The sequence below is a fragment of the Nelusetta ayraudi genome, unplaced genomic scaffold (assembly GCF_046127955.1).
Source record: "Nelusetta ayraudi isolate G7.1 ecotype Tasmania unplaced genomic scaffold, CSIRO-AGI_Nayr_v1 ptg000011l, whole genome shotgun sequence".
Classification (NCBI taxonomy): Eukaryota; Metazoa; Chordata; class Actinopteri; order Tetraodontiformes; family Monacanthidae; genus Nelusetta; species Nelusetta ayraudi.
The window spans coordinates 26,468,810-26,491,534 of NW_027466061.1; the positions used below are offsets into that span (position 1 = coordinate 26,468,810).

At 48.7% G+C, this 22,725-nt stretch overlaps 1 protein-coding gene across 17 annotated transcripts in view; it reads right to left on the reverse strand.

Moving 5' to 3' along the window:
• Window positions 1-1,757: 1,757 nt before the first annotated feature.
• The window catches only part of LOC142885621 (rho GTPase-activating protein 12-like), a 38,388-nt gene continuing 17,420 nt past the window's right edge, over window positions 1,758-22,725 (reverse strand). Inside the window, exons 1-19 of one of the 17 annotated variants that reach the window (XM_076022274.1) lie at window positions 12,445-12,620; window positions 10,559-10,822; window positions 9,375-9,581; window positions 8,609-8,689; window positions 8,135-8,263; window positions 7,927-8,001; window positions 7,187-7,264; window positions 6,530-6,591; window positions 6,282-6,363; window positions 5,955-6,077; window positions 5,133-5,234; window positions 4,950-5,048; window positions 4,632-4,734; window positions 4,229-4,348; window positions 3,876-3,974; window positions 3,662-3,739; window positions 3,432-3,566; window positions 3,246-3,351; window positions 1,758-2,946 (exon numbers count right to left, since the gene is read on the reverse strand). In XM_076022274.1, coding sequence (XP_075878389.1) covers window positions 2,772-2,946; window positions 3,246-3,351; window positions 3,432-3,566; window positions 3,662-3,739; window positions 3,876-3,974; window positions 4,229-4,348; window positions 4,632-4,734; window positions 4,950-5,048; window positions 5,133-5,234; window positions 5,955-6,077; window positions 6,282-6,363; window positions 6,530-6,591; window positions 7,187-7,264; window positions 7,927-8,001; window positions 8,135-8,263; window positions 8,609-8,689; window positions 9,375-9,581; window positions 10,559-10,822; window positions 12,445-12,561 — 2,235 coding nt within the window. In that variant the 5' untranslated portion in view covers window positions 12,562-12,620 and the 3' untranslated portion in view covers window positions 1,758-2,771. Of the gene's footprint in view, window positions 2,947-3,245; window positions 3,352-3,431; window positions 3,567-3,661; window positions 3,740-3,875; window positions 3,975-4,228; window positions 4,349-4,631; window positions 4,735-4,949; window positions 5,049-5,132; window positions 5,235-5,954; window positions 6,078-6,281; window positions 6,364-6,529; window positions 6,592-7,186; window positions 7,265-7,926; window positions 8,002-8,134; window positions 8,264-8,608; window positions 8,690-9,374; window positions 9,582-10,558; window positions 10,826-12,444; window positions 12,621-22,725 lie in introns of those variants that run through there. The other 16 variants (XM_076022272.1, XM_076022259.1, XM_076022258.1 and 13 more) reach the window with 16 other exon arrangements.

Genomic DNA, 22,725 nt, shown 5'->3' on the forward strand with positions numbered 1-22,725 from the left:
GCAAAAGTACAAAAAGTACAAAACTCATAGGTCTCAGCCGCCAAACTCCAAACAAAATTTTCACAAGTACATTAAAGTTGCTCGCATCTTAACCTTTTCAGCTGGTTAAAGCATGATCGGACCAATCAGTGTTATCTGAGGAAGAGGGGGCGGAGCTACAGCCAGGGCTCAGCCGTGACAAGAACAGGAAGCTGCTGCTGGTTTGTAACAGCACCAGTGTCAGTCTGGATGCTGCATTGTGAACAGTGTGCGTGGGCGTGTGTGTGTCTGTCAGCTTGGATGCTGCAGTGATCAGTTTGATCAGAGCTGGACGACATTTCCTCAGAGGCTGAAGAGTAAAGAACTAAAGACACAAAAAGCTTTTTTCACCACTGACTGGCTCCACCCAGTACTGCAGCTCACCAGGGGGCGCTGATGCGATGAAACAATAGGAAAGCGAAAAAAAAAAACTGATTGGCCTTCCTTGAATGTGGCAGACAAGGTTTCTTCTTCAACGTTTTCCATTGGTTTTGCCTCAACATGTTGCTGTGTGAAATACACTGTACGTTGCGGACATGTGAATGATTGCACGCAGAGCGACGAAGCTCAGCTTCCATTTGGTTTCAGGAGACGTTTTCACTGTGAATCATTCACCGCAGACACCGCATGCATTATTCAAAGTGGAGTCGTTTCCTCCATTTCTTGTGCGTCGCTCCCAATTACAGTGGTTAATTGCACTTTCAGATAGCAAACTTGTGAGCGTGACTTTGGAATTGGGTTTGAGCAAAACTGTAATTGCCCTTTTTCGAGGTCAGATGCCAGATTGCGGTGGACGGGACAGAATGTCCGGCTTCTGCTTTGTCTTTTCTTTCTGAGCAATTGATATCAGCCAGAGCCACAGCGGTGGGAGCCGCAGCCCACTCAGCCATTCTCTGCTCAAACATCAATAGTTAAGAGTGACGTCTTCACTGCTGGAAATTATTCAGCTCTTGAAACACTGACAGCGAGTTTCTATCTTAACAACCTCAGACCAGTGGCCCCCTCCCGAAGTTCAGCAAGATGCCTCCTCAACAACTTTAACTTGCTTTTGCAACCAGACACCCACTTGTTTGTGTCTCCTTTTTCACTCCTGGAAGGTCCAACACAGTTTGAGTTGCAGCAGAAGACTGCAAACATAGGGCTAAACTAGCAGTTTCTGGACATCTGGAGGTTTATTGATGGCAGGTGCAGCAAGAAAAAGGATGGAAAATCAAGATTTGCAAAAAAAAAAAAAAAATGCTTTTATAAAGTGACAGATTTAATTGAAATGAATTCAAGGTTTTGCTTCTTGTTGATGAATGAAGCCACATCAGGTTCAGACGAGACATTGCAGAGCTCAACTGAATTGACCTGGCAGCTCGCAGGAATCCACTCTGGCCGCTTGTCTTGCTGAGCGCCATCCAACCTGACTCTTGACACTGACATGTCGAAAACATGAACATATTTTTGTTTTGTTAATAATAATTATAAGAACATTTCTGTGAAGGACATAAACCTCAAAATTAGCAGAACATTGAATCTAAATTTACCATTTAAGATCAGTTGTAGATTATTATACAAAACATGTCACACCTTTTAAATAAGTCACTTTGCTGGAGGCAAACCTGCACTAAGAAACTCCTTGTGGTGGATCTGCAATTCATAAAAACATAAATACTGATTTATTTTTGGTGAGTTTATCCAATTCAAAACAAGCAGATGCAAATCATACAGAAGAATAAAAACAAGGTGCAGAATACTTTTGGATATCTCTTAGAGCTTTTTATTCCAGTTAAAGCCAACGTTGCTCTTCACAGCTACAGTGCTCCAAACCTCCTGGTTCATCCATTCATCACATCTTTTCTCTCCTTGCATTCTCCACACTCCAATCGCACTCATATTTACTATTTATACAATATATATCTGCCATTTGAATCCAGTCACCCATCCAAACCCACACTCGTACACAAACACGTCAACGGATTCAGTTCATCTGAAGTTTAGCTATTAAGTGAAGGAAAGACTCAGCAGAGTACCGTTACTGGTCGTTTTCAAGGTTGTAGTTGTTGCTAGATGATTTTTTTCCTTTGTTTTTTGTTCTTAGAGCCGAGAGGAGCAGGTAGCGAGCGTGAGCATGTTACACGGCGACAGTCCCGTAAGTGTTCACAGAAGCCCAGCAGGGCAAGCGGAAGAGGAGGGGCCGACAACAGACGAGTGTTTGAGGAAGAAGAGGGTGCGAGGGCGCAAAACGCTCTCGAAACGACTCACAACGCCGTCCATCTTGTCTCGTCTTCTCCTCTGTAGTTTCTAAACATCAGGAGCCGGCGGAGCGACGTGCGGTCAGTTTCACAGTCTCACAACAGGCTGCGTCTCCTCCCTGTGGGCTCGCCGTGCAGGCCGCCGACGCCTCGTCAGCGGCGGCGGCCTGCGGTTTGAGGAATCCAGTGTTGCTTGTCGGACGTCGGTGTCTCAGTAAAGTGGCAACAAACAGCTGCAGGCTAAAACTAAAAAGTGCAAAGAGCCTCGAAACGTTTGGTCGCCGCTCGTCACATCTGGCTTGGTTTGGATCACGGTCTGAGCGCTACGGTCCGAAGGTTGCAAAGAGGGGAGCGCGGCTCGGTTTGGATGACGACACGCCGCCGCTCGGCTGGAGCGAGGCAGCGGTGTCTGGTGTTTAGTGGGCGGAGTCGCGCCAGGATGAAAAGAGATGGGGAGAAAAAACAAAGCAAAACAAAACAACAAAAAAAGGGGCTCTCATCCTCCGATGCAGGTCTTTACCTGCCGAAAATGTTCTCGTACTCCAGCAGTATGAGCTCCACTATCTGGTTCTGGTAGACCATGTGGACTGCCATGTTCCACACCTCCGTCTCCGGCCGCAGCAGCGTGGGCCCGAACACGATGGCCACGCTCTGGGTGTTCATGCGGTTCTCCTCGCCGTGGTCGATCACACTGGCGGAGAGCGAGGGACAGGACAATTAGTTCCACCCGGAAAGTGACATCTGAGACACTTTCAGCTGAAGCTTTATCAAAAGACAAAAACTGATTTTTCTGTTTCTGATAAAAATGTAGGATGTCTTTTTGAGCAAGTCAACGGATTGTGCTTTATAAAGTATTTTATCGGACAGAAACTCCCCAAGATGTCTCCATTACCTGCCTCAGATATGAGAAGCATTAAATATTTAGTGATGCAAACTTAGAAGAAGAAGCACTCAGCACACAGAAGCACTCAAAATGTTTACGGTTCTTACTTGCGCAGGTGCTTGAAGAGAGCCTGCATGGTGTCGTGGTTGGGCTTGGGCAGCTGCCAGACCAGCTCTTTGGTGGACTGGACTCGGTGCTTGTGGTCTGGATTCTCTGCAGGAGACAGACAAGAGTCAGAGTCAGCGCGCTGAGAGGTCGGCTGAAGGGCGGCCGCAGTGCTCGCCAGAACCTACTGATGGCGCTGACAAAGTCGTGGAAGAGCGCGTAGGTGAACAAGGGCTCGGGCAGCTCCCTGAAGTACATCTTCAGAGCTCCGGTGGTCACGTGGATGTCCTCCCACTTCCCGTCCTGCAGGTTCACCTTCTCGTCTGGGGCCCAAAGACAAGCGCGGCAAGTCAGGGCGCCGCCAACAGACACGCGACTGGAAGTGCGACGAGTCGCACACGTGGCACAGATCTCTCACCGTGGTTGACGGCGAAGCGCAGCTTCTGTATGACGGCCAGGTTGCCGCTCACCCTGTACAAGCCGTCGACGCACAGACCTGAGAGAGAGGGAGACTGGTTCAGCGGCGAGCACGAGCGCGAGCAGCGGCCTCACCGTGAGAGGGCGGCGAACCCTGCCCGGATTTCACAGGAGGAAGTGAAAGTCAAGCAAAAGTGAGGAGGGGAAAGAGGCACCGTTGCTCTCCACGTGGTCGATGCACATCCTGACGAACGTGGGCACGGTGTCGCTCTCCCGCTGGCACAGGCTGGACAGGCTGCAGCCAAACACCTGGTCTGGAGACACCACAAGCGGAATGGTCGCGTGACCAAGGCCTCGCACAACAGTCCGAAGTTCGCGTGTGATAACGTTTTACGGCCGTTTAGATTAAATGTAACCTGCATTCCAGGCTAAAAACATCCCGGAGGCTAAAGAGCAGTTTAGCCTCTGGAACCAGAACATCCATTTTAGGTTTCATGATGACAAACGGCGCGAGAATTCAGTGACAGACAATGCAACACTGGAGCTGGAGCTGCGGGCAGCCGCTCACCTTTGATGTAGCCTTTGTCTCGGACGGCCTGCAGCGTCGGCCGGCGGGTCAGGAACTTCTTCAGCTTGTGTCGCGTCTTCTTGTTGTCACTGCCGTCCACGCTGGCGGACGCCTTGACGCCTGCAGGGGGCGAGAGGCGGAACATGACCACGGTTTCAGCCGCGCGTCTCAACACGCCGGTGGCCATGGCGGGAATTAAACAGCACGGCGCGACGTGGAGATGAAGGAAACTTTGGACTTTCGCTATCAAAGTCTAATTGACAGCAACAGCTGTTCTTTAATCTTCAGGGCTGCCTGTCGACTCCGGCCTACTGAAGCACTTTGGAATGTGCGAGCGACTTTGTGATCTTAGTCATCTCAATGTGTTTGTGTATCACACACGCGCACATGCACACACACGCACTTCTCCCTTTCTTGGAGTCTCTGTGCTCCTTCTCCTTGTCGTGTTTCTCTGCACCGGGAGACTCGGGCATGTCCTCCTCGATGGCCTCATCAGACTCCCACGCCTGTAAAACACACACATGCACACCCACCACTGTGACGACTCGCTAGACTTTTGGACTCTCGGTGCAGTAAAAAACACTGGTTAGACAATCTTAGACAACAGCATTCAAGGCCTTTGACAAAACAAAGAACTGCTTCTTGTTTAGGTTTGAACTAATGTGGAAACAGATTCAATGGGAAGATCAGGGCTGTTCTGGCGGCGGTGTTCAGTCCTCACATGGATGGTGACGGTGTCCTGCAGCGCTCGGTACCACTCTGTGATGGTGGACTCGTTATCCGACTGGATGAGCAGGTCCGTGCCCTGGCGGGTCTTCAGCTGCAACCAGCGGAGACACACTTTGTCAACGCTTCTCACGCTTTAGACAAACACATCGGCTGCAAGGGCCACGACCCCCCCCACCTCGATGACATGCTTCTTGCTGGACTTGTCCTTGGAGGCCCACTCCACTGAGCCGCCCTTAAGGTCCACGGTGAACTCCGGCTTGGACTGGCTGCCTCCAAACTGAGGGGAAAGAGGGAAGAGGAGAGCACGTCAACCGCTGGCGGACGTCTCTTCGACCTTCGCTGCGACAGGCCAGGCCTCCATCTGACCACACACTGCTACACTAAGTCCAAGAGTCTTCATCAGCTCTGAGGCAGAAATAAGACTTTCTAAGACAATAAATAATCTCATTGTACGAGTTCAACCTTGGCAACCCAGAGTGGATTTTTTTTTTTTTGAAGATGTTAATAAAATAAAAAAAAAAGGGGGCAGTAATCATATATGAAACAACAAGTTAATACACTGCAGTGGTTTTGTATTAGTTGTGGAGCTGCAGCGTGTGACTTTTTCTCCTTTCTTCTTCTCTCGTCGGGAACCAAAATGCTTCCACACGACACGTGAGATTTTAAATTGACTGGAGCTTCTGCAACTTTCTTCTACTCCAACACTTGCTGCGTCTGCCACTTTACTTTACTTCTGCACAAACTTTTGTACGAAAAAAAGCAGCTGAAAAAGCCCCCCCCCCCCCCCAAGAACATTTTGTTCATCACATTAAACAAGATCAAAACAGTTGGATTTCTACAGAGTGTTGATGTGAATAATAATGATCCACAGATACTAATTTGGCTCTTCCCTGGTATTTAGTTGCCCATCAGCAACCAGACGGGAGGGAGGGGTCGAGGTCAAAGTGTGAGGGACAGGATGGAGGCGGCATGCAGAGGAAGAGGAGGAAGCACATACAGAGGAGGCTCTACGGAGCTCCGAGCAGCCAAAGGAGACGGCAGGGTGTTTCTTAGCAGGTGGCCTCCAGTTGGCCAACAGAGACAGGAGGAATTCAGGGAGGGAGCCACTGTGGTAGTGTGGCTGCGTGGAGACGGATCGGATGGAGAGACGGGGAGGATGGAGGGAAGGAGGAAGATGCGAAACAAGGGAACACGGAGAAGAAAAACAATTCAAGGCCACCAGACACACTGAAGGAAAAGTGGAAACAGCACAGGTGAGACTTTCCCCTCGGCCTCTCTCTCGCTCAGGTTTGGATCCGATTTTCCGGGGAGTTGCGGGACTCACCCAGCTGGTCCCGCCCCCTTGGCTCTTGGCAAACAGCAACGTGGAGCCCTGCAGGACTGTCCAGGAGGAAGTCCAGTTCTTCCTGCAACATGTCAGGGCAGAAAGCAGGGTCAGCAGAGACCTAAAGCTTTCCATACTTTTCCTGTGGCCTCTCAACAATACGGACGCATGAAATAAACACAACTATATGCAATATACCCAACTAAAAAAATGGAAGAAAACTAAATCAGTCCATTTGAAGCACGCACCTCACTTTCTTGCCGTGTTCCGTGATTTTCGTCACATTCAGAACGCCGCACTTGTCAGACGGCTGTGGGAGAGAAAAAGCATCAGAAGGCGCTGAGGAGAGGCTCAGCAAAGCGGCTGATCGGTGACTGCCGCTGGAGAACCACCACCACCACCACCACCACCACCACCCGCGCACAGCCTCCAGCAGAACCAGTGTTCTCACACAACAAAGACAAGCGGCTGCACACACGAGAGGCCACACAGGCGCGAGGTGGGAACAAAAATGATGCAGATAAAAACCCGTGGATTCTTTGCAAAACAAAGTTTGCAAGGTTGAGCCAGAATTAATTTTGTTTCTGATCTGTTTTTTAGTGTTGAAATTTCCAGTGCACACAAAGAAACTATTTCATTTCAAATGTTTCCTGGCTAAAATAAATAAACAAATGATTAAATGAATGAGTGAAACTTAAAACAAAAACAACAAAACAAAAAAAATAGCTCTCGTCCAAATTTTTCCAAGCGGTTCCTAACAGGGGTTCTACACAGACTCACAAAAATCAGAATGGATGGAAACACAACAACGAGCCATTTGCTTTGTTTTGACCAAATGCCTTGAAGTCTGTGCAGAAGCCCTGCGGCGCGCTGCAACACGCAGAGCTGGCGAGCTGAGTACTAACGGAGGTGGGGGGCTTTGATGACGACGGGCAGGAGTCAGAGTCGGGAGAAGGAGGAGACTTTGGGCTGAGAGGAGCATCCTGGTGACAAGACGGGATGGACACACAGACACAGACACAGACACACACAGACACAGACACACAGACACACAGACACACAGACACACACACACACACACACACACACACACACACACACACACACACACACACACACACACACACACACACACACACAGAAACAGAGAAATGGTCACATGGGTGTTAATGAGAAAATGACTGAAGGTTATGACAAGCGAATGTGTGATTGAGACGCGGTTCAGTCATCAGATGTATTCAACGAGTGATTCATTCATTCGTACCATTTATACCAACAGGAGGGACATTTTCATGCAGAAATACGGACACATGACATCGACATGAAATCTGAATTTTCATAAAAGGGGAACATTTCTTTGTGAATAATAATTACTGATAATTGAATCCAAGGATTAAGTAATCAAAACAAAAAACAGGAAAATCAAATGTAATTGGATTTAATAAATATTAATTCATTGACATACTGCAAATTTAAACACAATTGATGGTTTCAGTCCACGCCTGATTACTGAGGATTAAAGCAATCAACTGAGCGAGGAGGACGATGTGGTGATTGCTCCCCGATGTCTGATCTCCAACATGCCACCTTGACTGATTCTGGGAGGAGACGGCGGGCGCTTCGGTCCGGCCAGCCGGCCACTGACTTTCAGAGTGACTTTGCGTTTGAGCGATCGCGGGTGGGCGGTGCCTTTGTGGGAACGCTTGTGTTTGGACCGCCTCTGTAAACCAACCAACCAGCTGAGGCGCTACATTCATGTCGCATTGTTCACTTGTTGCTGTTAGCAGTTAGTCTGGCTAGCGGCGGAGGCGCCGATGTTTGAGGTGCGTGCGGCGTGTTCGGAGGGCTCAGACCTTTTCCAGCGGCTCCTGGACGAATGCGCTGTGTCTCCACTTGGTCAGGACGATGGGCTCCACGTGTTTCCGGTCCAGGCTGCGGCTCTTGGGAGCGTCCAGATGCAGCTGGGGAGGGGAGTGGTTGTACTGCGGGAGAGGGAGACGGGGAATTACATCTCATTTATATTCACAAAGAGGTTTTACTGCAAGGTAAAGCAGGTATTTATCACTGGGAAACAATTCAAGCCAATTGAAGCATCAACCAAATTGGTTGCATATTCTCCTCAGGGAGTGGTTTTACATAGAGCCCAATAAGATTATTCGATAACGTTGCCCGACTGCAGTTTGTGTTCTTGTTGATGTTTTGGACTTACCTCTCTTTGTCAGAGGTGCTCCAACATCTGCCAGTCTAATCTTACTCTAGTTAGTGTGAGTTCAGTGCAGTGGGGAGATTTAGCCACCTAAACACACCACCTCCGGCTCACTTCTTACCTTTGGCAGCTCCCATTCGGACCTGGAACCGTCTGCACTGTAGTAATACGGCCGGCCCTGCTCGTCAACGTGTTTTAGCCACTATCGGCACAAACAGAGAGACAGACAGACAGACGGACAGATGGACGGACGGACAGAGGAGACAATTAGTGGTCAGAGTGGCAGTGCTGCTGGAGGTCTGAAGCCACTGCATCTGAATTCAGTCTGTATGGATTCAATAGGAATTTGCGCTTGCTCGTGTTTCTGGATTTTGAGTCATTAGCTTTGAGGGCCATCTGGGGCAAAACTGGGTCAGTTCAACGTTTGAACGATTCCCCTGCACCCGGCCGGGACTGATTCAGCAGAGATGTCAGGGTGCGTTCCATTTAGCCCGGGATTCAGTTCCGTTGACAACGTTCTAGTTTAGAAGTTTGGACAACAAGCAGCACCAGCACTCAATTTAAACAGGGAGGCGCTACATATGCAGATGTTGGCAAAGATTTGCCTCCCGCCGAGATGGAAACTGGGACACGCTGTGCTCTCACACTCAACCGCAACATGAAGGCTCGTCGAGGTTTAAGTGAAAGTCTGACTTTTGGGAAGTGTTTGCGGAGACGAGGGCGGCGAATCCATCTGGAGCTATAATGGAACGCACCGCGATTGCTGGAGGAAACGCACTTCAGTTGGAAAGCAAACCACTTATCGAACCCCAAGGCATCTCTTGTGCCTTCCCAGAAGCCACCACACAGTGAGGAGGGAGTGCAGGCGGAGCCTGGCGGGCCGGTACCTTCTCGTTAGTATAGTCGCTGACGTATAGCGTGTGGCCGTGTTCGTCCATCTCCTCCGACCAGCCACGCGGCGGGGAGCCGTACTGACTGTCAGACTGGCTAGAGTAGGTGCTGAGGCAGGTGTCCTCCGACGACAGCGGCTGGAGGTGCCCGATGGAGAGCGACAGGTAGGGGATGATAGACGGCGAGAGCGAGAGGGGCGTGGTCTGACAGCGGCGGAAGGAGAGAGGGGGAGAGAGAGAGAGAGAGAGAGAGAGAGAGAGAGAGAGAGAGGAAACTTTCACCAGAGGTTCAGAGGACAGACGAGCAGCCAGAAATCACCAGAACCCCAGCGAGGAGCCACCCACGTTCATGCTGATCAGAGTCTGGAGCCACACCATCATTCAAATCCCCTGTGACAGACGTGTGCCTGTAGGTGGCACTGTGGTACAGCCGTTCCCACAAGCCACTGGCAGAATTAATATGGACTCCCTGATGAATATGATTAAGTAAGACGAGACTCGTTACTGTGTTCATCACACGAAACACGAGTCAAATCATTCCCACCAAGCATCAAATGGCTGAACGCGGGTTTTTTTTGGGGGGGGGTTCTTTTTGTAGCAGCACACTGAAGCTTTCAATCAGGGTTTGAAAGCACCCCCCCCCCCCCATACACACACACACTCAGCTCTGACAATTTAAATCTCTTCCAACAATCTGCTGCTGGTCTACCTGCGCAGCATTTTAATCAGCAGGCAGTCTGAGGATGTGACGAGACACGCAGAGTCACAATGTTTGGGTCTGGATGGGACCAGTTATTGACATCAGGACCATTATTTTAATTCAAGTGGCATCGGAAGAGGGTCAGAGGTCGTGCGGGTGAAAGACACGGTCACGCCTGCTTTGCGTGTGCAGACGTGTGCAAAACGACTGGAAAAAGCAGTTTGACTGTTTGCTGCATTTTTCTGATACCTTTTCAGTCACTTAGTGGAGGGGATTGTGGGGGTGGGGTTGGGAGGTGGTGGTGGGGGGGGTGTTCCTTGATCACATATTGATGTAATAACTCTAAACTGAATTTTTGAATTGAATTTTATGAGGAGCTTTTTGGGGCTTTTCAAACATCTCACCTTGCCCTGTTTTTTCTGCTCTGTTTTCAAGAACAATGAAGAGTCCCTGCTCCTCCCTCTGCCTGCGTGACTCTCACCTCGGCACTCTCCCCCATGCTGTGGCGCTCTGCGCGGCCCGTGCCGGCGTCCTTGGCCCGCGGTGGCTTCCAGGTCCTCTCCTGGGTGGAGCGGTTGTAGTAGAAGTGTCTGCCATTGGCGTCCTTGTGGGTCTCCCAGTCTCCCAGGACGTGCAGCGGGGAGCCGGACGGGATGGGCGGCGCTGCCGTCTGGGTGATCTTCAGCTCCTGGAGGTTGGTGTAGACGGGCGACTCGGGGCGGCCCAGGCCCGACGATGACACCGTCTGCTGGGGCGGCGGAGGGAGAGAGACGGACCGTGAGTCAGAGGGAGCGGTCGGCTTCGTTAAGTAACGTGGGGGGGGAAGTTTTCTCAGCCGCGAGAGATGACGCCCCGATGGAAGAAATTCACGGCTCAGAGATCAACAGCTTGCACAAACCCTGTTCCATTTCACGGCAGCCACCTCACTCAACGCGCAGGCACGCTGAGAGGCCAATCACTTCATCACTTGCGGTGTTTGTGCAGAACTCTTGAGTGCCATTTAAGCATGAAAGGAAATGTCAGAGCCTAAGTGGCTGAAACGGCCGCAGCGGCGTCGGGGGGGAGGGGACGGATGACGGGAGGGAGTGGTGGAGTCGGGGTTGGGAGGGGTTGAAGCGGCATTATGTAACAGCGCAACAGCAATCGTGTCAGGTGGAAATGAGGAAGCGAAAGTGATGCATCCTGAAAATCAGGGGCAGCTGGACCCGACTCCTCACTAGATTCTCACAACTGAGAGCGGATTTAAAGTCTCACGCCAAAGCCACAAAACACACATCAATGTCATGGTCTCGAAGAGTCAAGTGAAAGGGAACCTCGGCTGGTTCTTGGGCCTTTGAGTCAAAAAAGTAAAAAGTTAAGTTAAAATTTCTATGAAAGCATCAATATTCACTGTGTGATGGATTAAAACAAGGACCACATGATATGTCATGTAAAAATCCTCTGATCTAAGCTATATTCTAGAACAACATTATGAGACGTGCAGGGCCGGTCTGTGATGCTTTTCTTTACACTTTTCTTTCCATTTTCTGTGTGGTTGATAGTTTTGGTTTGATGTTCCTGTTTTTTATTTAGCGCTGTCAGAGCTGAGTAAGAATGAACGAGCGTGACCCTGAAGGAGTGCAAGCCTCGCCCACCAACTTAAGCATCAGCCTTTGTAATATGCAAATCACATCTTTCATAAATTGCGATTATAATTTTACAACGATTAACCGTTCAGCCTGACTACAAACCTAAATGTTTGTTTTTTTTCCGTTGCTGATAAAATGACTGGGTCACGGGATCCAGTCAAAAAGAGCAGCTTGCCGGTTACTTCCAGCAGCCACAACATTCAGGCTGCTGGGGAAGCCGACGTGCCGCCCGGCATCCCTCCCTGAAGAACTCCAGGCACGCAGCTGAACCCGTCGACAGGGTGCCGCTCGTGGTACAGAGGAGTCGCGTGGCTGCCGCACAATGGGGCAGCGGGGATTCATGAATACTGCCGGCACCCCGAGGCCTCCCGACACCGGCTCTGTGATGCTTTTATTGCACCGGGATCAATGGAGATGAAACATGCAGGGGCCGAGTGAACGACCGGGAGTTCCGCCGTGGGAATGTAATATTCAGCGGCCAAGTCAAAGGACGGAGATGTTCCATACATAATAATAGGCCAGACGACGGCGGAGAGTCCATTATCATAACATTATGCATTTGGCTGCACACATCCTACCGCTTCTGATCACTGCCTGGACGACACGCCGGGTTGAGCGGCAGAAAAGGACAGGAGGCGAGAGAGCGAAGCAAGAGGCGGCTTGCGGCCGAAACACTGCAATCGCATTCAAGGTGAGACAAAGGAAATAATACCGCTATTATTAATAACAATGACATTACCTCTGGCAGAGAGAAACTAGTGAACAAATCATCTTCCTCTGGTGTGGAAACGATTCCCACAAAACCTCTCGTCAGGAGGCTCATCGCCGCCGTCGCTGAGGAATATCTGGCGCTCATTGGTGCGGCGCTCGCACCGCCGACACTCCAGCAGCCCTTCAGCAGAAACCACTGCTTGAGCGGGGGGGATTCGCTCAAAAGGGGAAGTCCTGGAAGTCGACTGACCGTTTGAAAAGGAAGTCTGCGGGCATCCGGCAACGACTGTATTTGTCGGGCCAGTTGTTTGCACACACTGTTCCATTCCGCCTCGCCGTTCAAAGGCGTCACAAACGCCTTCACTACTGCAGCAGCAGCAGCAGCAGCAGCAGCAGCAGCAGCAGCAGCAGCAGCAGCAAACGGGGCTTTAAAAAGTCCCCTCGTCATGTAAGCCCGGCCTTGTTAAAGATGCAGGCGGCACCCCGACCGCGCCGTTACAGCGCGAACAGTGAACAGCTGGTGCCAACACACTTGACCAGCTGATCAATATGGCGCTCCAGAAGAAGCAGGTTCGCGGCGGGACATAAACAGGCCGACCTCTAATATCCACAGAGGCTGCTCTCTCCAGGAGCACCGCCGCCGAAGAGGAGGCTGCCAAGTGTCGTCACGGAGACTCCAGACTCTCCTGCCGCCTCTCGCCGGGACCTCGAGGGCCGCACGTTTCAGATAAATGGTTATTATTTTTGCTTTGTTTTGTTGAAGCGTTATTGGCAGTGACGACAAACACAGGAGAAAGAGATGCACTTTGATTAAAAGAAGATTATACAACCGCAGGTGGAAGGCCCAGTAAATACCATAATCAAGGTGCCACAGAGCACCTGGATTACGATGAAATCTACTGTTGAAGACACAGAATCGGCCTTGGGGGGGAGGAAGAGAAATATTTTTGTCTGAGTGAATATTCACTTCACAGATGCTCGTACCAGCCTCACTAACAGCCTCGAGCATCTCACATCAAAAGGGCCCATCCAGGTCAGTTAACCCAAAATACAGCGGAACAGTTTCAGAGCAACTTTAGTCCATCAGGTGTTCAGTTGTACTGCAGAATCAGACAGCAGGAAAAACATTTACATTCTCTAAATTAGGCAAATAGCAGTGAATACTGGCTGAAGCCAAGAGCCAGAAGTTGAGAGGTCGATGACCATTAGGTGGCAGCACAGGCGGACGCGCTGGAGCTACACACCATCCCTGGCAAAACAGAGGGAACCTGCTCGGCTGCATACCACAAAGCGCCGGCCGTGAAAACACAAAACATACACACTCAAAACGGGTTTGCGCATGCGCATGCGCACGAGCGCAGCAAGAGCGTGACGCCGTTCCACAAGCAGGTGGGTTGGAACGCAGCAAGTTGCCACAGGCAGGAACCTGCAGAGGAACTCGGGCTGTGCTCCACTCACTCGTCTGTCCGGCTTTCACAGGGAGAAAAGTTGAAACGTGCTGCTGAATGACTCAACGTTATGCAACACAAGAGGAAACGCTTTGTAATATTCGGCTTTCTGGCAAAGCCAAGAAGCTGATCCAAGCAAATCTGGCCGGAGTGAAATTCTAGCCACAAAACCTCAGACTATTTCTGGATTTTCATCACAATGGTCACTGAAACAAATTGAATTTGATTCATGTGCACAGAATTCAATGTGTACTTCAATGCCAACCACGGACGTGTGATATAACCCTAGCAGAAAAAAACAAGAGAGACAGTTATTTGCCAGAGTAGAGAGAAGAATGGCCGTAATCCAACCCCTCGAAAACAAATATGCAGTATTGCAGGTGATGATGAATGTTGGAAAAACAATCCAGTGCCGTTATAACACACTGGACGTGCACAGACAACCAGCGAAACCAATCAGGACGTGCGGCAGATGCCAGATCGAAACAGGAAGTGGTGTCACTGCTGGTGATCCGAGTGGGGATCTCCAGACGGCAAGAAAACAAACACTGGAAGGTTCCCCACGTTCCCGAGTCTCAGCTGTAGAGTGACCTCTCTGCAGGCATTTACGGAAGCAACCCCGCCCCCCCCAACCCCCCACCCACCGAGGTTTTATTTTTTTTATTATTTCACATACCAGCATGCCCACAGAATTACCAAACATAATTAACTGTCTCCACGAGACCCCCTGAAAAACACTGCTACTCTAAAAATACACGCAACACCGCCGCCCGGCTAAAATGGCATTGACTGGAGACAAACACAGCAGCGGCCAACACAACACAAAAGGGCTGTAGGAGTTGACAGCGCCCAGGGCTGTTGCACAACTCCACGGCAATTACGTCCAAGAGATGAAAAGAACAGACAGTAAACACCGGGGAGAGAAAGACGGAAAACAGCCCGAGGCGACTGGAAGTTCTGAGTGGGAGCTCTTCACAGGTGGAGCCGCATCCCAACGCACGGCAATCACATCCGTGTGGCTGCTGCGTCCACACCGCGCCAAGAGAGGAGTGCAGGAGTGACTGTCGGCTCTCCACATTCTGACAGTTATTCAACTCCATTATGAGAGATGTTGCTCTGAACTGAGAGGTTAGTTCTGGGTTGCCCAGATCATAAATCTTAATCTCGCTCATTCACTGTGAAAAGCTTCCAGTATAAAAGCGTTTTATGAGGGCCTTGGCATTGTGAGCTCGGAGCGTTTTTTTTTCTTCTCAGTTGTGCTTCTGTCCATGGAGAAAAAAACATAAAAAAAACACAGAAGACGACAAGTACAGGAAGCGAATAAAAGCCTTGCTGCTGCTGCTGCTGCTGGACGGACTTTAACGCTGCAGGTTGTTGACGCCTGTCAAGCGCAATCACTGCAAATTTCAACTTTTTGACTGGATCTCCCTTTTCAAAACACTCTTTACAGGCACTTTCCCAGTGAGAGATGTGCAATAACTCCAACATATTCAAGCTGCAAGGACTTTAAACACATGTTGAGAAACCCAGCACAAAAGGAAACAGACCGTTGGTTCAAGAACATTTTGAAACAATTCTGGCGCAGTTTCTCAGGTAGGTACAAAGTTGGCTTAATGCCCCAAAACGCTGGAACAAAGTGAACATAAATGAGATTTCTTTTTTGCCCCGATCACAATTTTAAAGCATCATTGTATAATCCATTCTCTCGGGGGAGTGTGCACAGAGGAGGGCGGGTTTGCTTGACTTCCTATGCAAAAAGAACGCAAGAGTGACACACAGAGTGGAAAGAGATTAAAGTGGCACAGCCAAAATGTGAAGGAAATTAACTTTCACAGATGTGCGCGCGAGTGACTGTGTGTGCGTGTGTGCACGTGAGTGTACGTGTGTGTGTTTGACCATATGCCTGTGTGTGTGCAGCAGCAGCTGCTGGGATGCTACGCTGCCCTCTCTGCAGGGGACAGAGAGCTGACTCCCTGCAGGCCGAGAAGACGAGGTGTGCAAACCAAAGACGCCCTTACGGGACGGGAAAGTTGAAAATGGGAGCCATGAATGAGAGATTCTGTGTGCACATTTTTAACCACTCGAAAGAAAAATCAGGGAGGAAGTGGTTCAATGTCGCTCGATGACCCATTTCCCCTCAACGCTTTCTATGTGGCTTACAAGGTTTTTCAATAAACCCTAAAAAAAAAAAAGCTGCGCTAAATATAAACTCAGTGGTGTGCGGTGAAGTTTATTCCCCTCCTGCGGGGTGAAAACAGCTCGAGGCCTCACAGAGGAGCCAGCAAGCTGCGACCGCCCGATTAATCCTCCACGTCAGTCCACCTGACCGCCTGCAGCTAATGATGCTAATTCTCCTGAGCGTTGCGTGGCTCTGGAGGTCCGGCGAGGCCAACTGACGTGTGCGTTCAACTTGGTGTGGGTGATTATGTAACGGCGCAGCAGGGTGACAGGTGTGCTCACGGCTTCGGCCACATGAGGCAGCAGGAGGACAAACACACTGCGGCGTCTTTTGTCAAGATCAGGGTGGAAACATTGTTCTCTTTTTGTTTAGAATTTCTTTAGTGCCAAAACTCAACACAAGTTGTTCAGCATTTCTAAAGGGAACATTTCTTGGAGACCGATGACCCACAACCTATTTTCCGGGATGGGCACTTTTGAGTTTTGTCAGTGACTTAAAAACATGCTGCCAATAAAAGAGAAGAGAGAGCAGACACAGGAAGAAAGAAGCAGGGGCAAAGCACGAGACAAACAAAAACTAAGGGAAAGGCAACAGAAGGAAACAGCAGCGTTGCAAATAAGGTTGAAAAATGTTTCGACAAACGCCTGTAAGACCCAGTGGCAGTCAGAAGCATTAAAATGTTTCCATCTGATGTAAAGATACATAAGTATTAGGCTAAAAAGGTGAAAAAAAAATACTGAAAATAAAGCAAAATATAATAAAGCCAGAAAGAAATCTTCAAGGTTCAAATCACAGAATCGCAGAGCATGAAAGGTAAGGTTTCCACTTGAACAAGAATGAGAAGAGGTGTAGAGATTTGCTGCTCTGCACTACAAGAAATAAATATTGAAGCACATGATGGCATCTCAATCACCACTGATGGTCGTTACCGTCCTGATTCCTGACTCTTACCGCCGAGCGTCTCGGTCGGCCAACACACCTGCGGAGGATTATGATGCGAGGCAGAGATACCGACACTTCCTGTATTGGTCCTCCTGGAGGGCTGTTAACACCGGGCTTAGTCCAAACATCCTCCTGGAGACGGGCGGACCGCTTATCTTAATCCTGCTATCCTCAGCAACATCATATTCTATGGATGGAGGAACCGTGTGACAGCTCTCCTCAGCAGAAACACCAAGTCTAGTCTTTCCAGCTTGATAATAGATTTTCTTTTTTGTTTTCTGATTTCTTATGCCGATTTTATTTTTCATTTTTGTATCTTGGTATAAGCCCGTATCTTGCGTTGTGGGTGAAAAACTACAACCCTCAAACTGTCAAACACCCTCTTATATGAGCAGTCTTGGACAGGAAGAATTTCTGCAAATTTTTCGCACAAAACCAACAGTGCAGCTCCCAAACCAAAGTTGAAATCTAGCTTCAATTAATCTCAAACTCTAACCTACAAAACAGACCAAAATCAATGGCAAAAAGAGTGAACTAAAAGACACTTCTGGAACTCAGCCAACATGACATCACCAACACTTCTCCCAGGTTGGTGACCACACACCCAGCCAGGTGTTGGCTCTGCCCTGAAAGACCTTCTTACAACTGTCCCCATCCAAACATGTTCAGGTCCAACAAAGCAGTTTTAAGTGGTGGCTGTTTTCCTGGAGATCTAGATACTTAGTGGGAAAAAAAGTAATAATAATAATGATGTGAAGCTACTCTCCTGGAGCACTGGAAGCACTTTTAGCCAAACAAACGTACAATGTTCACTGACAAAATTACCAAAGACTGTGAGGGAATTTCCATTTTTCTATTTCAAAGACCATGCGGTTCAGACTGGTGAAAGAAGATGAGATGGCACCAGTGAACGTCGGCAGAACCGCCAGGAACACACCGCGCAGCTCCAACTTGATGGGAGGAAAAGAGGGAAAACGTTATTGGAGGTTTATGCCACATCCGATGCCTTCCTCTCTACTCTGGTGCGAGTGACCCAGCGTGGATTTGATTTAAAGGCGGCAAGGCAGATGGTCGCGTGTGTGTTGTGATCCCTGTGCAGCAGACAGGCTCAGATCAGCTGCACAGCCAGTCGAGTTTCGCTGGCAGCCTGCAGACATCAAACACTGCCGTCTGATTCACACTATGCAGAAAGTTCAGATGCCTGCAAAACGCTGGAACAGCCAAGGCAGAAAGAAGGCGCTGTGTGCAAAAACAAAAAACAGAAACCTGGCCGTGTTTTAGGTGCGAGTTGGTAGCAGTTGGTAGAGGTTTCAGTTTTAATTGCATTTAAGCTGTAAGTCATTCCTGTCTGCCCAAATATTGTGGCAGCCGTGACACGTCGTACCTCATTGTTACTGGAGCTTTTATGAAGACTTGGCATCAATGTTAAATAATATTGACTTGCTTTTAAGACACCTCTTTTCAAAATGATGCACAATTTACCCTTCTAATATTTTTTTTTACTTGTGAACCATTTAGCGTCTTTAGTGATTTAGATAATACGTGCAATGCATTAATTGTGCATGCAGACAATGAAAACACACAACCTTTAAAGGTCCAATGTGTAAAATTTGGCTTGCTTTATGATAATAGATTGGACTTTATATTGGTAAAAGACTACACTTTACAGACCGCACATCAATACATTAATACGTCTTTAGGTTCTCATACATATTAGAATATACATCGAGCAATAAGGGTCTTGCTGCCATCTAACAGTGACATTTTCAAGGAAGACTGCCCAACAGTGGCCTAAATATGAATCACACTGTCAGGAGGACTTCCTTAGATAGTTTACACACTGGACCTTTAAGACGACACCCTGATTTTCTGTGATATTTTGCTTCTAACATCCATCGACTGGCACGCGGCAGATTCAAGTGATAACTCAGATAACGATGAGAACCACACTGGGCTAAGCTATAGAGACTCTAGTCGGAGAGAATGCTCATCAACTGCACGGTGAGTGTGCGCCACGTGACCAACGAACCGGCTGAACCGTGCCACTGGCCACAGCAAATGAAACCATGTACAGTTGAACATGTCAGTTTCAGTCTCGCCCCATCCTATCGGATCACATCAGAACAGACGCGGCCTCGGCGCCGAGCAGCGGGACACAGCTGGCCGCACACACGTCGCATTATTCCGTCAGAGAGACGGAGCCGGGTCTTCAAGGCCCCGCAGTATTCATGTGCTGGGTGTCCATTCATGGACATGAAGGGGTCTTTAGGTCCGTTAACCCAAACACAGCTGTACTTGACTGACTGAGATGACAGGAGGCTCAGTTTGCAAGAGAGTTAAAAAAAACAAAAAAAAACATCTCTGATGGCTTAAAAGTCCCAGTTAAACCAAATTCACTGTTTTCTAACAAAAGTCTGAGTCTCCATCCTGTCAGTGAGAGTCTGGTACTGTCACACTGACAATGGAAAATGTAGACACGGCCGCAAAACACTAAAAGCCCTGTTTCCAATTCCAGCATCCCTCCTCTGTGAAGCTGTTGTGCAGCTGTTGTGCAGCGACAGCGACCAACACAGAGTGACAGTGGAGGAAGCTGGACGAGGGGAAGACGCTCCGGGTGTCGCTGTCACCCTGCAGAGAAGCAGCTCAGGCCCCCCCGCTGATTCAATGTTCTAAGAAGCACTGCATTTTGGTTTCCACGGCGTCCTTATCATTTCATTTCCTCATATTTAACCCCTGCACAGAGAAGGCTGGTCTGTGAAAATACTGTCTTTTGTGGAACCATTCCAGGCCCCACAAAAGGGTTCGGGGTGGGGGGGGGGTGGGGCTGCATCGAAGTGCCCATTCACACGCAAGCCAATCTTATTTTCTGTACATCGTAAACGGTGAAAGAATCAGAACTTGTTTGTTCAAAAAGTCATTCTGTGTTCGCAGTTCAACAGCTCCTTCAGCTCGGGGGGGGGGGCTCATTATGCTCTTTTCACCGGAGCATTAGTAAAACCGAGAAGTCAGACCAATATGTGACAATTTGAACGAAGGGCACACTGAAGGTCAGAGGAGGGAGGAGAGACCGAGGACCTCAGACGCAGCCCACGCACGGTGAGATGACTCACCGCCGCCGCCGACTTCACAGGAGCCCAACTGACAAACGGCGAATAAAGGTGGGAACCAGTGAGTCACGCTGGAGTTCTGACAAAAGCGCCCTTTTTCTCAGTGACAGGAAGACGTGATGACATCGCGCAGAAGTCCAGACCAACTAGGACCAATAAGTGCTGCTTTTTTTAATTGTCTGTGTTGGCATCTTAATGCATCGGATTCGAAAATAAATACAACTGTGAACTTTCATTTGTTCCTCTGCTGGTGTATAACATAATTCAAAACTTCTCATTATATTGTGAAGCTGATTGTTTCAACAATAAAGTTGAACTCTGAACCCAAGCATCTGCTGGGAAGCAGTGAGTCACGCTGGAGTCATAACTGAAGTGTCCTTTTTCTCAGTGACAGTAAGACGTGATGACATCATGCAGAAGTCCAGGCATCGCTGTGCACCAGATGAATGCGTCAGTGAACTGGGAGGACGGCAAAGTTTTCTGATGTCACTCTGGGATAAAGGATTCCCCTGTTTGCCATCAGTCAGACACGTTGCCACTGAACACGTACGACACGTGAGTGTCTGAATGTTGTCGCAACAGAATCTGGCAAGTCGCACCAAACCACATTACTGAAGAGTCCCAAGTTTTGAGATGGGAAGCACTGACATTGGCCCAAATATAATATGAACGCCACACTTAATGGTTAACATGCTATTAATAATCACGTTGAGGAGTTAAAACTTTCAAGTCCGTCCCACACAGTCATCACAAATCATCAATCTACAGTTTGAGACGGCAGATCAAAATCATGTCTCTATAGCAACAATCAAGACAACCGGCCTCATGTAGGAACAGGAAACAGGAAGCGCACCAACGAGTGCTGCTTTTTATAACCGTTTGTTTGGCACCTTTGTGCATCAGATTCAACAATATATATACAACTGGGAACTTTTATACTGTATGTTCCTCTGCTGGTGTACAGCATGATTTAATACTGCTCATTATATGTTGAGGCTGACGTTTTGGACTGAAAAGTTAAAATACAGGTTTATATAAAAGGAACCAAAAAAGGCTGATAGCAGCAACAGCAGCACAACAAGCAGAACGACAAAGTAGTTGGAAAAAAGCTAAGGCAGCAATTAGACCCTCAAAACTCTTTACGCAGATCATTAACAGTGCAAAGCAATCGACTGTGAGAAACGAGCAAATTCAGCAACCTCTCATCCACGGAAAGAACCACTAAATAGACTGAACTCTCGAGGGCTATAGTGCAGGACGAAAACTCTTTCTGGATTCCTCCTGAATCTGCCTCCCTCTCGGTCTTTTCAGGTCAGTCAGCGTTTCCTGCCAGGGACTCATTGAGTCGTGGATCTTAGTGACCTACCACTTTTCTGGAGGACAGCAGAAACTAGGACAAAGCACACAGGAATAAACTGAACGACGACTCAGTTAATATGGATTTCCAGGAAAATCTCCGGTGCTTTCTTTGATGCGGTTTACATCATTACAATTTATTTCGGCCCGGCGTCAAACATGTTGGAGGTCAAGTCAGAGGCGATGTGTTTTAGCACAAATGCGGTATTAAAACAGAGACACGCGTTACCGCTTCAATTTCTTTCCTTTTCATGGTAGCAGTTTCATCTTGCTCAGCTCTCCCTGCCTGCAGCAGTTGGAATCATGCACCGACGTGTCTCAGCGCACCTTCAAGAATGTTGGGAGGAGAAAGAAAGATGTGCACCAAAATATTCTTCCATGTCCTCCAGCTTGGAAGACGAGGCCACGCGTTCCAGTTTCCATACGGCCTGGTGCCTCAACAGCGCACGAACCTCGGCGAGGAGCAGGAGAGGATCTTTGATCCTGACTGATCTTTCATGGAAACGTTTTGTTGTGTTTATGGGTGAAGTATCAATCTCATCAAGGTTGAACAAAATGATGATGAACTAAATTGAGGCGACTGACTTGTCGCTGACTGATGGTTGGATTTGTTGGGAAAGACAACAATGCCACAGGTTTTCTTTTCACCTGGATGTGTGAGTTGCGAACACACAACAAAGCTGCTGCGCTGCTGAGGGAGAGTTGTTCTTGCTGAATAAACTTGGAGCAGCATGAAGTTTAGACTGTTGTCGCACTGTGAGCAACGCGTGTCGATTCTGATTTCTCTTCAAATCAGATCTGAGTCAGGGCCAAGAATGAGATGAAGTCCATTGCAGCTGGAAGTGTGCATACATACTTTAGCCTGGCAGGCTCATGTTGAAGATGTGAAGGAAGCAGAAAGTAGTGCAGTTCGGCCTCTTTGTGTGAGAAGCAGCAGCTACTGTGGATGCAGTGGGAGACAAGAGTGGTGGGAATGGGACGAGGCTTCAGTGAAACAGAGTCAGTGTGTGGAACAGACAGTTTCAGGAGGACAAGAGCCACTTCGCTGTGATTTGTCTGTCAAACGAATCTTTTAATCTGAAGAAGTCGCACTGAAGTCATTTCAATGTCCACACAAATCCAACAAGGCCACACTGAGGGACACCCACACACACACAGAGTCTGGAGTGGAGAATTAGCAGGAATTTCTCAGTCAGAGAAGACACTTTCTGGACAAGTTTCTACCTGCATCAAACAGACTGACGGTGCCCAACAAGAATGCAGGAGCACCAAGTTGG